This window comes from Podarcis muralis, chromosome 3, assembly GCF_964188315.1.
Source record: "Podarcis muralis chromosome 3, rPodMur119.hap1.1, whole genome shotgun sequence".
Taxonomy (NCBI): domain Eukaryota; kingdom Metazoa; phylum Chordata; class Lepidosauria; order Squamata; family Lacertidae; genus Podarcis; species Podarcis muralis.
The window spans coordinates 120761481-120775745 of NC_135657.1; the positions used below are offsets into that span (position 1 = coordinate 120761481).

The window sequence follows — 14265 nt, forward strand, 5'->3', positions numbered from 1 at the left end:
GTAAATGGAAAATTTGCTACTTATATTAGATTAAGCCATCACATTTCTTCAATAACTTAACATAAAGTTTGCCTTTATTTTCATTTAGATCTTATTAAAGCATATGCAATTGCTACATAGCTCAACCCTTAGCGTTCTGTAAGAGAATTTTTTAAAATAAAAATTCTTAAGTAAAGGTAAAGGTACCCCTGCCCGTACGGGCCAGTCTTGCCAGACTCTAGGGTTGTGCGCTCATCTCACTCTATAGGCCGGGAGCCAGCACTGTCCGCAGACACTTCCGGCCAGCGTGACAAGCTGCATCTGGCGAGCCAGCGCAGCACACGGAAACGCCGTTTACCTTCCCGCTGGTAAGCGGTCCCTATTTATCTACTTGCACCCGGGGGTGCTTTCGAACTGCTAGGTTGGCAGGCGCTGGGACCGAGCAACGGGAGCGCATCCCGCAGCGGGGATTCGAACCGCCGACCATGCGATTGGCAAGTCCTAGGCGCTGAGGTTTTGCCCACAGCGCCACTAAAAATTCTTATACATAGCAATTTAAACCAATCTGTGCATGCATGATATAGAATGTGTGATTTCCACTTTTTACAACTTGCAGAACTGCAAGTTATAAAATTAATTATTTGATTAAGTTAGAAGACTGAAAGCTTAAAGCGCATTTAAGATTATTTCCATCTCAGATTTCCAGTGACTTAGCCTTCCATGTTTCTCTATAAAAGCTTTTAACCCTTCCCACAAATGTTCTGCTGTCTACCCTAGCTGAACAGGAGATTTCACATGGTACTGCTCTTGTTCATACACATATACAATTTTTAAGAAGGCTTCTTATGAGCAATACTTTTATTTTAAGAAAGCATTAAGTCTGAAGCAATGGCTCAATTATTTCAGCATTTTGTACCCACAGACCTGGCTAGTCACTGTGAATTACCGTAAATGTTTTATGAACACTAGAAGAAAGACAAAGACAAGTATGCTGCCAAGAAAAACTCCAATAAAACAGGCATATGATTCTTGCTGATAGTTTATATGTTGTGGCTCTTTTGGGACGGCACTAACAAGCTGATCCTTCACATTGTCAAGCGACCCATTGTTGGGCAGTGGAGTAGTATCCAAGAGATGACACAAAAGGGGATATAATCTGTGGAATTCATAGCTTTCTTGGTGAGGTTCTTTCTAAAGGCAGGCCCATGAGCTAAGAAGATAGGCTGCGTATCTGGTAGCACATTGTCACATCCGTAGTTACTCACTTGAAAAAGAACAAACAAATTCTCATTTACTGCCATCTTTTGACATTCATATGTATACAGCTATGTTTCAAGAGACTATTAGACTCTTTAGACCTCTTTCCCAGAAAAACAACAACTGCTGGAACATGCAGTCATATGACCTCGGTTATATCAGTAATAACAGATATACTTCTATAGATAAGTTTGGGTTTTTAGTCCCCAAACTTCTCAGACATCAAGATTTTATTATTTAGTTATTTATTATAACCCACCAAGTACATGGTTCTATTTCTCCCCACTTTAACCTCACAACAACCCTGTGTGGTAGGTTAGACTGAGAACTGTGACTGGCCCAGGCCACCCAGTGAGATCCATGGCTGAGGAGGGATTTGAACCCTGGTCTCCACACGTCCTAGTCTACCATTCTATACCACACTATACCACACTAACTCACTATGTATCACTATGACTAGGAGTTATTGAACTGGCACAATATGAGGACTTTAATGTGGCTATTAAGTTTGAACTGATTAAGATGACTGATAAAATCCTATGGCACAAGATACATGTGAAACATTTACCAATTTACATATTTCCAGAGGCAGACAATGTCACTGTTGGGTTTCTCTATAAAAGCAGTATTTTACCTAGATCTCCACAGAGCACAACACATTTCTAAGAATTATTAGATTATGAAGCATTGCAAAGCTTCCTGAAGCAACAGAAACCTTCTAAGAGCTTATTTGGACATTACTACCATAGCTGCCAGGTGTGTATCTTGGCACTTTGCTTTTTTAATGAAACATTAGCAAGTTGATAACCAAAGATCTCATTTGCAGTCAGAGTCCCATGTTCTCAAAGTTCATTTCTGAACATTAATTTACAGCAATGTTACATTATTAGCAGGGGAATAGAAGGATGAACAATTGTAGTACAGTGGTACCTTGGGTTAAGTACTTAATTCGTTCCGGAGGTCCGTTCTTAACCTGAAACTGTTCTTAACCTGAAGCACCACTTTAGCTAATGGGGCCTCCTGCTGGAGCAGAATTTCTGTTCTTATCCTGAAGCAAAGTTCTTAACCTGAGGTACTATTTCTGGGTTAGCGGAGTCTGTAACCTGAAGCGTATGTAACCTGAAGCGTATGTAACCCAAGGTACCACTGTATTGAGGTGTACCTTATACCCCGCCCATCTGACCGGGCCTCCCCAGCCACTCTGGGCGGCTCCCAACAGAATATTTAAAACACAATAAAACATCAAACATTAAAAACTTCCCTAAACAGGGCTGCCTTCAGATGTCTTCTAAAAGTCAGATAGTTGTTTATTTCCTTGACATCTGATGGGAGGGTGTTCCACAGGGCAGGTGCCACTACCGAGAAGGCCCTCTGCCTGGTTCCCTGTAACCTCACTTCTCGCAGTGAGGGAACCGCCAGAAGATCCTCGGAGCTGGACCTCTGTGTCCGGGCTGAACGATGGGAGTGGAGCCGCTCCTTCAGGTATACTGGGTCGAGGTTGTTTAGGGCTTTAAAGGTCAGCACCAACAGAATTGTGCTTGGAAATGTATGGGAGCCAATGTAAGTCTTTCAGGACTGGTGTTATATGGTCTCAGCGGCCACTCCCAGTCACCAGTCTAGCTGCCACATTCTGGATTAGTTGTAGTTTCCGGGTCACATTCAAAGGTAGCCCCACATAGAAGACATTGCAGTAGTCCAAACGGGAGATAACTAGAGCATGCACCACTCTGGCCAGACAGTCTGTGGGCAGGGAGGGTCTCAGCCTGTGTACCAGATGGAGGTGGTAGACAGTTGCCCTGGACACAGAATTGACCTGCACTTCCATGGACAGCGGTGAGTCCAAAATGACTCTCAGCCTCCGCATCTGGTCCTTTAAGGGCACAGTTACCGTATTTTTGGCTCTATAGGACGCACCGGACCATAAGAGGGGGAGAACGGGGGGGGGGGATTCTCTCCCCTCTCTGCTCAGCGCCCCTTCAGCGAAGCGGCAGGAGAAACGGAGCCCCTTCCACTTCTCCTCCCGCTTCGCTGAAGGGGCGCTGAGCAGCTCTCCCTCTCTGCTGAAGCCAGGAGAGTCTTGCTCTCCCGGCTTCAGCAAAAGGAACCCGAAGCCTTCAGAGCGCAGCGCGAGGTCCCGCTGCGCTCCAAAGGCTTCAGGCGACCCCTCTCGCTCTCCAGGCTTCAGTGAAAGCAACGCGAAGCTTCAGAGGCTTCGCGTTGCTATCGCTGAAGCCAAGGAGCCTGCATTCGCTCCATAAGACGCACACTCATTTCCCCTTAATTTTTGGAGGGGAAAAAGTGCGTCCTATAGAGCGAAAAATACAGTACCCCATTCAGGACCAGGGAGTCGTCCACACCAGCCCGCCCCGTCCCCCAAAAACAGTACTTCTGTCTTGTCTGGATTCAACCTCAATCTGTAACACTGTAGGGTAAAGTGGGATAACCTAACTCTGGCTAAGCACAACATACTATATTTACTGAATCACACTGGTTTTCAATTGTGAGTTTGGTGTCTCTCCCCCCCCCCCCCCCACAAAGCAGGTTCAAAGGTGAATGAAAGAATACTTGCATACAAATTCAGATTTGTTTTGCAAGATTTCCCATCCTTCATAGCAACTGCTAAAATGGGTTGAATTCTACAGCTGTGTTGGAAATGCAGTCTACTTGGGATATCCTCCTTCTTATCAACACGCATGTGAGGATGAACATTGGCTAATGCATTTTATACTTCAGCAAATTTCCCTTCAGATAAAATCCAAAAAGAAGGCTTTAATAGAAGGATCCTGAGAAATTGTTTGGTTTACATGCACAAAGAAGAAGCTGGTGGTCAAGAAATGTGTAGCTAATAGATAAACAAATCCACCTACTGCAAGATTGTGGTCAGTTGCTTGCTGTTCTCCCAGATTTCAATAGGATTTTAAGCAGCCTAACTTGACAACCATTGCAACCATAATATATTAAGCACACGTGCATAGTCTTGTAACACTGTAAAGACCAATTAATCTATTGTGGCATGAGCTTTCATAGTCCAAGTCTTCAATCCTACATGCACTTACCTGGAAGTAAACACCACTGAATTCAATGTGGCTTTTTTTCTGAGTTGACCTATACAGTTTCCCCCTGTAATGCTCACTTCATCAGATGCATAAAGTGTTAAGCAGCTACAGCTTTATGCTATAAAGCGAAGTGTCACAATAAACATAATATGTAAGGCCAGTTCATGGTATGATATACCAACCGCAACTCAAGCTGAATTTAAACAAGACAAGTGATGAGCAAAAATCACACATCATATGTTAGGTTCTTTACATAAACACAGGCCTGTGTGTATGCAGCATTTACATGTCGCACCAGTTCCCCGCCTTGCTGTGGGGCATGTAAATTCAGTGAACATACATATTGGCGCATAGGTTCAGAGCCCTTTAAATGCAATTCCAGGCCACCCATATATAATTACTAGTTGCATGCTCCCAGTATCCCAGTTAAGCCTTAGGCGAGTATTTCTCAGGTAGTAATAATGGACCAGTTCAAGGGTCCCCAACCAGTATAAAGTGTACACATGGGGCGAGAGGAAGAAGTGTTGCTAGTTGGGGGAGGGGTAGAAATCCTTCCAGGTGCCAGAGCCCAGCCAAGACTAGCTCACCATTCTCCCCAGGTGCCTAGAAGGTGCCAAGAGCAAGCTTCTTTCCCTTCATTACGCCATCACCACTCACTTCCATGACCAATCTCTGGCGTCTGAGAAGAGGGAGTTGGTCTTTAAAGGGACCAAGCCTACCATGTTCACCAGACTTTCATTTCTGCCAAAACAGCTGCAGTCACCCTGCTCCTCAGTCACCAACTCAGACTGAAAGAAAACTTGTGCTCTCTTCACAACAAAAAACAAAACACTGACTGGAAAAGATGGCCCACTTCAGGCACCGTGTTCCAGCACTGCCCTACTTCTGTTTTGAAATGAAAGTCATGCTCAAGATTAAGTTTAGGGCATGGGTAGGCAAACTAAGGCCCGGGGACTGGATCTGGCCCAATTGCCTTCTAAATCCAGCCTGCGGATGGTTTTTACATGAGTAGAATGTGTGCTTTTATTTCAAATGCATCTCTGGGTTATTTGTGGGGCATAGAAATTCATTCATTTTTTTCCCTTTCAAAATAAAGTCCGCCCCCCCACAAGGCCTGAGGGACAGTGGACCAGCCCCCTGCTGAAAAAGGTTGCTGACACCTGGTTTAGGGTAGGTTTAGGATTACGCTTAGGCTGGGAAAGGTAAGGAGCTCAAAGTGCATTACAAGTGCGCAATCTTCATGGAACGGAGCCAGCTGCTTTCTGCAGGCGACACATCCTGCAAGGACGACACAGGCAAATGCACTCTTATTTCCCAGCCTGAGCAAGTCAGTGGCACCAGCTGCCCTCCACACTCTGCAAAGCTGATGAAACACAGGGGGGGGGGGCAGGGAGTGTCACTATTTAATTTCTTACAAGGGGCCAGGGGAGGGGGACACTTGTTGCAGTCAGATGGACGTGCTTCAAAGCAAAGTGCTGGAGAGGTTTCAGCTGCCTGCCGCCCCAGTTCCCCAAGAATGCCTCATGGCCCAAGTGGGAAAGCAAGCGGGGGGGGGGGGGGGAGTTGGAGTCCCACCAACTGCATTATTTTTTTTAATTAAAAAAAATCTGGTGAGGCAGAAGACCTTGCTGTGGCGCCCATGGGCACCACATTGGGGAAGGCAGGACTGGATTATGGCCCATGGGCACCACATTGGGGAAGGCAGGACTAGATTATGGCCCATGGGCACCACATTGGGGAAGGCAGGACTGGATTATGGCCCATGGGCACCACATTGGGGAAGGCAGGACTGGATTATGGCCCATGGGCACCACATTGGGGAAGGCAGGACTAGATTATGGCCCATGGGCACCACATTGGGGAAGGCAGGACTAGATTATGGCCCATGGGCACCACATTGGGGAAGGCAGGACTGGATTATGGCCCATGGGCACCACATTGGGGAAGGCAGGACTGGATTATGGCCCATGGGCACCACATTGGGGAAGGCAGGACTAGATTATGGCCCATGGGCACCACATTGGGGAAGGCAGGACTAGATTATGGCCCATGGGCACCACATTGGGGAAGGCAGGACTAGATTATGGCCCATGGGCACCACATTGGGGAAGGCAGGACTGGATTATGGCCCATGGGCACCACATTGGGGAAGGCAGGACTAGATTATGGCCCATGGGCACCACATTGGGGAAGGCAGGACTGGATTATGGCCCATGGGCACCACATTGGGGAAGGCAGGACTGGATTATGGCCCATGGGCACCACATTGGGGAAGGCAGGACTGGATTATGGCCCATGGGCACCACATTGGGGAAGGCAGGACTGGATTATGGCCCATGGGCACCACATTGGGGAAGGCAGGAATAGATTATGGCCCATGGGCACCACATTGGGGAAGGCAGGACTGGATTATGGCCCATGGGCACCACATTGGGGAAGGCAGGACTGGATTATGGCCCATGGGCACCACATTGGGGAAGGCAGGACTGGATTATGGCCCATGGGCACCACATAGGGGAAGGCAGGACTGGATTATGGCCCATGGGCACCACATTGGGGAAGGCAGGAATAGATTATGGCCCATGGGCACCACATTGGGGAAGGCAGGACTAGATTATGGCCCATGGGCACCACATTGGGGAAGGCAGGACTGGATTATGGCCCATGGGCACCACATTGGGGAAGGCAGGACTGGATTATGGCCCATGGGCACCACATTGGGGAAGGCAGGACTGGATTATGGCCCATGGGCACCACATTGGGGAAGGCAGGACTAGATTATGGCCCATGGGCACCACATTGGGGAAGGCAGGACTGGATTATGGCGCATGGGCACCACATTGGGGAAGGCAGGACTGGATTATGGCCCATGGGCACCACATTGGGGAAGGCAGGACTAGATTATGGCCCATGGGCACCACATTGGGGAAGGCAGGACTGGATTATGGCCCATGGGCACCACATTGGGGAAGGCAGGACTGGATTATGGCCCATGGGCACCACATTGGGGAAGGCAGGACTAGATTATGGCCCATGGGCACCACATTGGGGAAGGCAGGACTAGATTATGGCCCATGGGCACCACATTGGGGAAGGCAGGACTAGATTATGGCCCATGGGCACCACATTGGGGAAGGCAGGACTGGATTATGGCCCATGGGCACCACATTGGGGAAGGCAGGACTAGATTATGGCCCATGGGCACCACATTGGGGAAGGCAGGACTAGATTATGGCCCATGGGCACCACATTGGGGAAGGCAGGACTGGATTATGGCCCATGGGCACCACATTGGGGAAGGCAGGACTGGATTATGGCCCATGGGCACCACATTGGGGAAGGCAGGACTAGATTATGGCCCATGGGCACCACATTGGGGAAGGCAGGACTAGATTATGGCCCATGGGCACCACATTGGGGAAGGCAGGACTAGATTATGGCCCATGGGCACCACATTGGGGAAGGCAGGACTGGATTATGGCCCATGGGCACCACATTGGGGAAGGCAGGACTAGATTATGGCCCATGGGCACCACATTGGGGAAGGCAGGACTGGATTATGGCCCATGGGCACCACATTGGGGAAGGCAGGACTGGATTATGGCCCATGGGCACCACATTGGGGAAGGCAGGACTGGATTATGGCCCATGGGCACCACATTGGGGAAGGCAGGACTGGATTATGGCCCATGGGCACCACATTGGGGAAGGCAGGAATAGATTATGGCCCATGGGCACCACATTGGGGAAGGCAGGACTGGATTATGGCCCATGGGCACCACATTGGGGAAGGCAGGACTGGATTATGGCCCATGGGCACCACATTGGGGAAGGCAGGACTGGATTATGGCCCATGGGCACCACATTGGGGAAGGCAGGACTGGATTATGGCCCATGGGCACCACATTGGGGAAGGCAGGAATAGATTATGGCCCATGGGCACCACATTGGGGAAGGCAGGACTAGATTATGGCCCATGGGCACCACATTGGGGAAGGCAGGACTGGATTATGGCCCATGGGCACCACATTGGGGAAGGCAGGACTGGATTATGGCCCATGGGCACCACATTGGGGAAGGCAGGACTGGATTATGGCCCATGGGCACCACATTGGGGAAGGCAGGACTAGATTATGGCCCATGGGCACCACATTGGGGAAGGCAGGACTGGATTATGGCGCATGGGCACCACATTGGGGAAGGCAGGACTGGATTATGGCGCATGGGCACCACATTGGGGAAGGCAGGACTAGATTATGGCCCATGGGCACCACATTGGGGAAGGCAGGACTGGATTATGGCCCATGGGCACCACATTGGGGAAGGCAGGACTGGATTATGGCCCATGGGCACCACATTGGGGAAGGCAGGACTAGATTATGGCCCATGGGCACCACATTGGGGAAGGCAGGACTAGATTATGGCCCATGGGCACCACATTGGGGAAGGCAGGACTAGATTATGGCCCATGGGCACCACATTGGGGAAGGCAGGACTGGATTATGGCCCATGGGCACCACATTGGGGAAGGCAGGACTAGATTATGGCCCATGGGCACCACATTGGGGAAGGCAGGACTGGATTATGGCCCATGGGCACCACATTGGGGAAGGCAGGACTGGATTATGGCCCATGGGCACCACATTGGGGAAGGCAGGACTGGATTATGGCCCATGGGCACCACATTGGGGAAGGCAGGACTGGATTATGGCCCATGGGCACCACATTGGGGAAGGCAGGACTAGATTATGGCCCATGGGCACCACATTGGGGAAGGCAGGACTAGATTATGGCCCATGGGCACCACATTGGGGAAGGCAGGACTAGATTATGGCCCATGGGCACCACATTGGGGAAGGCAGGACTGGATTATGGCCCATGGGCACCACATTGGGGAAGGCAGGACTGGATTATGGCCCATGGGCACCACATTGGGGAAGGCAGGACTGGATTATGGCCCATGGGCACCACATTGGGGAAGGCAGGACTGGATTATGGCCCATGGGCACCACATTGGGGAAGGCAGGACTGGATTATGGCCCATGGGCACCACATTGGGGAAGGCAGGACTGGATTATGGCCCATGGGCACCACATTGGGGAAGGCAGGACTAGATTATGGCCCATGGGCACCACATTGGGGAAGGCAGGACTAGATTATGGCCCATGGGCACCACATTGGGGAAGGCAGGACTGGATTATGGCCCATGGGCACCACATTGGGGAAGGCAGGACTAGATTATGGCCCATGGGCACCACATTGGGGAAGGCAGGACTAGATTATGGCCCATGGGCACCACATTGGGGAAGGCAGGACTGGATTATGGCCCATGGGCACCACATTGGGGAAGGCAGGACTAGATTATGGCTGAATCGCAGGCACACACTTTCCAAGTCGGTATGGGCTCAGTTTGGCTTCTTCATTGTGGCCACCACAGAAATATGAACATCACTGCTAAGATTTTTGAAGAGAATCTCGAAACGAGCAATACTTAAGGCTCTTACCGAAATATCCCGACACTGCTCCAAAACAATTTCCCTGTAATCTGCTGAACAAGTCAGTTTGAAAAGCTATAAAGGAATTATTATCATTAAGCTTCTAGCCCAACTGCAATATTTTAAGAGGTGTTCTTTTAATTCTAGATAAAGTGCTGCATCCAATCATTCCTTACGGGCTGTTACATGATACTGAGGCTCTGCCGTGGTCATTTGGTACCTCCTCCTGGTGAAATAGCTGCACCAGGCGAAGGGCTGGTCCTTCTGCTCTCCATCCTGACCACGTCCCGCCACGGGCGCCCCGCAAGGCTGCTCTCTGCAGCTCCCACCCCGGCCAGCCCCGCTCCTTAGCGGCATCCCTGAGGCGCCCGCCTCAAGACCCTTTCCTCTTGCCCGGGACCCGGCCCGCGAAGCTCCGGGGCCTCCGGAGGCCCGGGACGAGAAGGAGGTGGCGGGGGGGGAAAGGCCCCCTCTTCCCTCTGAGCGCGCCTGCGCGGTGAAGGAGGACCCCCCCCGCTCGGGCTCCGCCTCTTCGCCTGGCCGAGTTCGCGTCCCGCGCTTGACTGCGGGAGAAGCTCGCGAAACCAGGAAGCGAGGAAAGCGGAGGAAAGTTCGCAGCCAGTCGTGAAGGCGTGCAAAGGCTGGACAGAGAAGACAGGGTGTGTGCCCCCCCCCCCCGCTGCCCTACGCAGGGACGCAGCAGCCCCCCCCCCCGTCTCATCCTGGAGGGAGGCAGTTTGCCCCGTGATTCAGGCCCCCCCCCCCCCCGCTCCTCTCTTTTTTCTTTCTTGTAAAGGAAAGCTCAGAGTCTGGGGCCCCTGCCTGGCTGAGGGTGCCCTTTCAGGCATTTTGGGTGCTATGCCCCCCCCAGAAGTGTCCATGGGCGTAGCCGGGGGGGGCAGGTAGCAGCTGCCCCCCAATCAATACAAACCTGAGGTTCTGCCCCCCCCAACAAAAATCCTGGCTACACCCATGGAAGTGTCACCACAGCCCAGGTTCGCCGGGGGGGGGGAGGAGGCTGTGCTTTATGGCAGCTTTCCCCCCATCTTGTCTCTTAGCTTCATGCGATGGAATCCAGCCTCCTTAGTCGAGCCTCCTTTTGCCTGGCACAGTGACTCCTGTATAGAAAGAAGCAGCAGCCATCCATCTCTATAGCGGAGAAGGTGGTGGATGCCCAATACAAAAAGGGAATTCATGCTGCAGGATGGGGGGGGGGCAGCATTCCTATTAAGTGGTGGGTGAGCATATCAGACGACACAGTGATTCTTCAAACAGCTCTTGTTTATTCACAGGCCAGAACAGAACTGAACTGAAGGGTTCAGCCAACCTGCTTATATAGAGCTCCACTACAACGCAACAGTAACAACTTTCTGTAACTATCCAATCACTGAACGTCACTTTCGATCCCTTATTTGCATATGTGGACCTGCGTGAAAACTATCTACAGTGTCCCCCTGCTGGCCCAGAGTGAGAACTTTAGTACATAACAATTCCCTGTATAGATCATTTTTCCAAAGTGCCTAGGCGTTCTTACAAACATTATGAATGCATAAAATAATATGAGGAGTAGAGCGTAGACAAGAATCATCACTCCCACCAAACTTTAATATTGCTTTTCAACTGAAGTACAGAACTAATGTATTTGTGCAAAAATATGGAAGGAAACGAAAAGCTCTGCACTTGCTCACCCGCTAGTTCAAATGCAAATTCAAATGCAAAGAAACGAGTAAGAAAGGAGCGCAACTTCTCCACAAGCAGTGAGGAAGGCAAAGAACAAAGCACATGGGGAAAGCCCCCTTAGTACTCCATGAGTTTGAGGGAGGGAAAGGCTTTAATGCAACAGCAGGGGAAAGAGGGGGGGGGAGGGATGGGGGTGCTGACCCAAAGTCAACTGCGATTTAAAGGAACAGTATTAGAAAGATGGAGAAGCCTGGTGCACTCTGACTGGCTCCTCCAATCTGTGTAAACTAATATAAAAATATAGTTTGACTTTTCTCACTTGTTTAGTTACTTGTCCATCTAATAACTATTTGGATCCATCATGATGATATCCAAACATAACTACTGTATCTGTGAAATAAAGATCCATTTATTTCTTTATTTAATAAACTTAAATGACTTTGGAGGGTGGTAGATCACTGCCAGTTTTTGATATTGAATAGTAGATCACAGCCTACTAAAAGTTGGACATGCCAGTTGTAAAGCATATTAAGAAACAGGAGCACGTCTTCAAGGAATATGGAGACACAACAATTGCCAGAAACTCAGCTTAATCACCTGTTATTTTGAATAAGCAATTTAGTAAAGAAGGCTGTGCCCTTGGCCACCCTGGCCTGCTGTTTCCAGGGCTAGTGATAGTGCAAGTCTGGTATATCAGAAAACATGTTATCTCAAAGCTTCCTTTTAAAAATGGCCTAGGACACATGTAAACAAATACCTCTCACACACGTGGACCTCAGGTCCCTACGGTGTGGGGAGGGGAGGGAGGTCCTTGCAGAGGTGAGAGACAACGGTGAGGATGCATCAAGTGCTGCCTACTAGTGTGGACAGGAAACACTGAGACAGAATTCAATTGGAAATGCTCATGTGTTCATAAAAGGTGAAGGGACCCCTGACCATTAGGTTCAGTCGTGGCCGACTCGGGTTGCAGCGCTCAACACACTTTATTGGCCGAGGGAGCCGGCGTACAGCTTCTGGGTCATGTGGCCAGCAGGACTAAGCCGAACCAGAGCAGCACACAGAAATGCCGTTTACCTTCCCGCTGGAGTGGTACCTATTTATCTACTTGCACTTTGAGGTGCTTTCGAACTGCTAGGTGGGCAGGAGCAGGGACCGAGCAATGGGAGCTCACCCCGTCGCGGGAATTTGAACCACCGACCTTCTGAGCTTCTGACCTTCTGAGAGTCAGTGTGGTGTAGTGGTTAAGAGCAGTGGACTCGTGATCTGGTGAACCGGGTTCGCGTCTCTGCTCCTCCACATGCAGCTGCTGGGTGACCATGGGCCAGTCACACTTCTCTGAAGTCTCTCAGCCCCACTCACCTCACAGAGTGTTTGTTGTGGGGGAGGAAGGGAAAGGAGAATGTTAGCCGCTTTGAGACTCCTTCGGGTAGTGATAAAACGGGATATCAAATCCAAACTCTTCTACTCTTCTCTTCTTCTGATCAGCAAGTCCTAGGCTCTGTGGTTTAACCCACAGCGCCACCCGCGTCCCTATGTGTTCATAGCCATGGTCAAAAACTATTTTGACAATCGAAGCCCACCATGTAAACTGGATCACCTGTTTACATCATCCTTGTTGGTGCTCTCATAGAATGGTTAGCTAACCAGGACATTCCCTTGCAAAAGCCATGCTGATTCTTCTTCTGCAAAACTTGTTCTTTCATGTGATCAGTCATCATATATTTTATAGCACTTTCCACTGCTTTCCCCAGAACAGATGTGAAGCCTGTAATTCCCTGGACCCTGTTAAAGGAAAATCCTTGGGCTCATTTGGATTGCTAAACAAAGACACCAGCCAGGAATATAGGAGCAAAACAGCAGCCAGTAGGCCTGATCTTTATTCAAGACTGTTGCAACAGGACTTCCACCCACCCCATAGAAGAAGCAGGAAGTAGTCCTGAAGAAAGGATGGCTCCTTCTCTTATAAATTTTCCCTTTTCCCCATAAACATTACAGTAAAGGGAATCAGACCCTGAAGTACAGCGCATGGTAAGCCATACAAAATGTATAATTGACTATGTAATTTATTTGTATTTGAATTGGTATTGTTATTTGGTATTAATATAATTTGGCGCATATTGGATTTTTGTAATTGAAAATTAATAAAAACTACTTAACATAAAAAAATTGCAGGCAGGCTGTTTCCTGGCTGGGGCAGGTTCCACCGGGATGGGTGTGTGTGTGTGCTCCGAAGGCTTTCTGGCGGTTCCCTCCCTGTGAGAAGGGAGTTTACAGGGAACCAGGCAGAGGGCCTTCTCAGTAGTGACGCCTGCCCTGTGGAACCCAGCCAGATGGGCAGAGAGAAAGAAAGAAAGAAAGAAAGAAAGAAAGAAAGAAAGAAAGAAAGAAAGAAAGAAAGAAAGAAAGAAAGAAAGCTTGGGGGAATGGGATGACTCCCAGATACAGCTTTGTGACTATACTGGCTAGGAGTGCCATTTACCACCTTTGCCTGTTACAGTATATGCCAGCTACAACTGCATCTGGATTGTGCATGGGCAACCTCAAGACTGGATTAATGCAAAGTGTTCTACATGGGGCTGAACCTTGGCCTTGCCTCGAAGCTCCAGCTAGCCGACAATAGGGAACACTTCTGCTAAAACTTCTGTACTGCCTGCCTATATGCAACCAGGCCAGGCTAAAGGTTTCTATATATAAAGCCCTGAACAACTGGGGTCCAGCTGCATCTAATGCAGTGTTAAGTAACTGTCATGTCAACTTGAGCAATGGGACTTTCCCCTCCCACTAAGTCTGTTCTGCAT

At 49.6% G+C, this 14265-nt stretch overlaps 2 protein-coding genes across 2 annotated transcripts in view; both read right to left on the reverse strand.

Annotated features, from left to right (window-relative positions):
• Positions 1-10090, reverse strand: part of CLIC5 (chloride intracellular channel 5) — a 64565-nt gene extending 54475 nt beyond the window's left edge. The window contains exon 1 of the mRNA XM_028721861.2: positions 10008-10090. The gene's annotated coding sequence lies outside the window, so the exon portion shown is untranslated. The remainder of the gene's footprint in view (positions 1-10007) is intronic.
• ENPP5 (ectonucleotide pyrophosphatase/phosphodiesterase family member 5) lies at positions 854-10144 on the reverse strand. Its single transcript, XM_028721637.2, is given in 6 exon segments — positions 854-922; positions 925-1133; positions 1136-1243; positions 3806-3847; positions 3850-3978; positions 9964-10144. Coding segments are annotated over 6 exon segments (738 nt in total).
• Positions 10145-14265: the final 4121 nt, after the last annotated feature.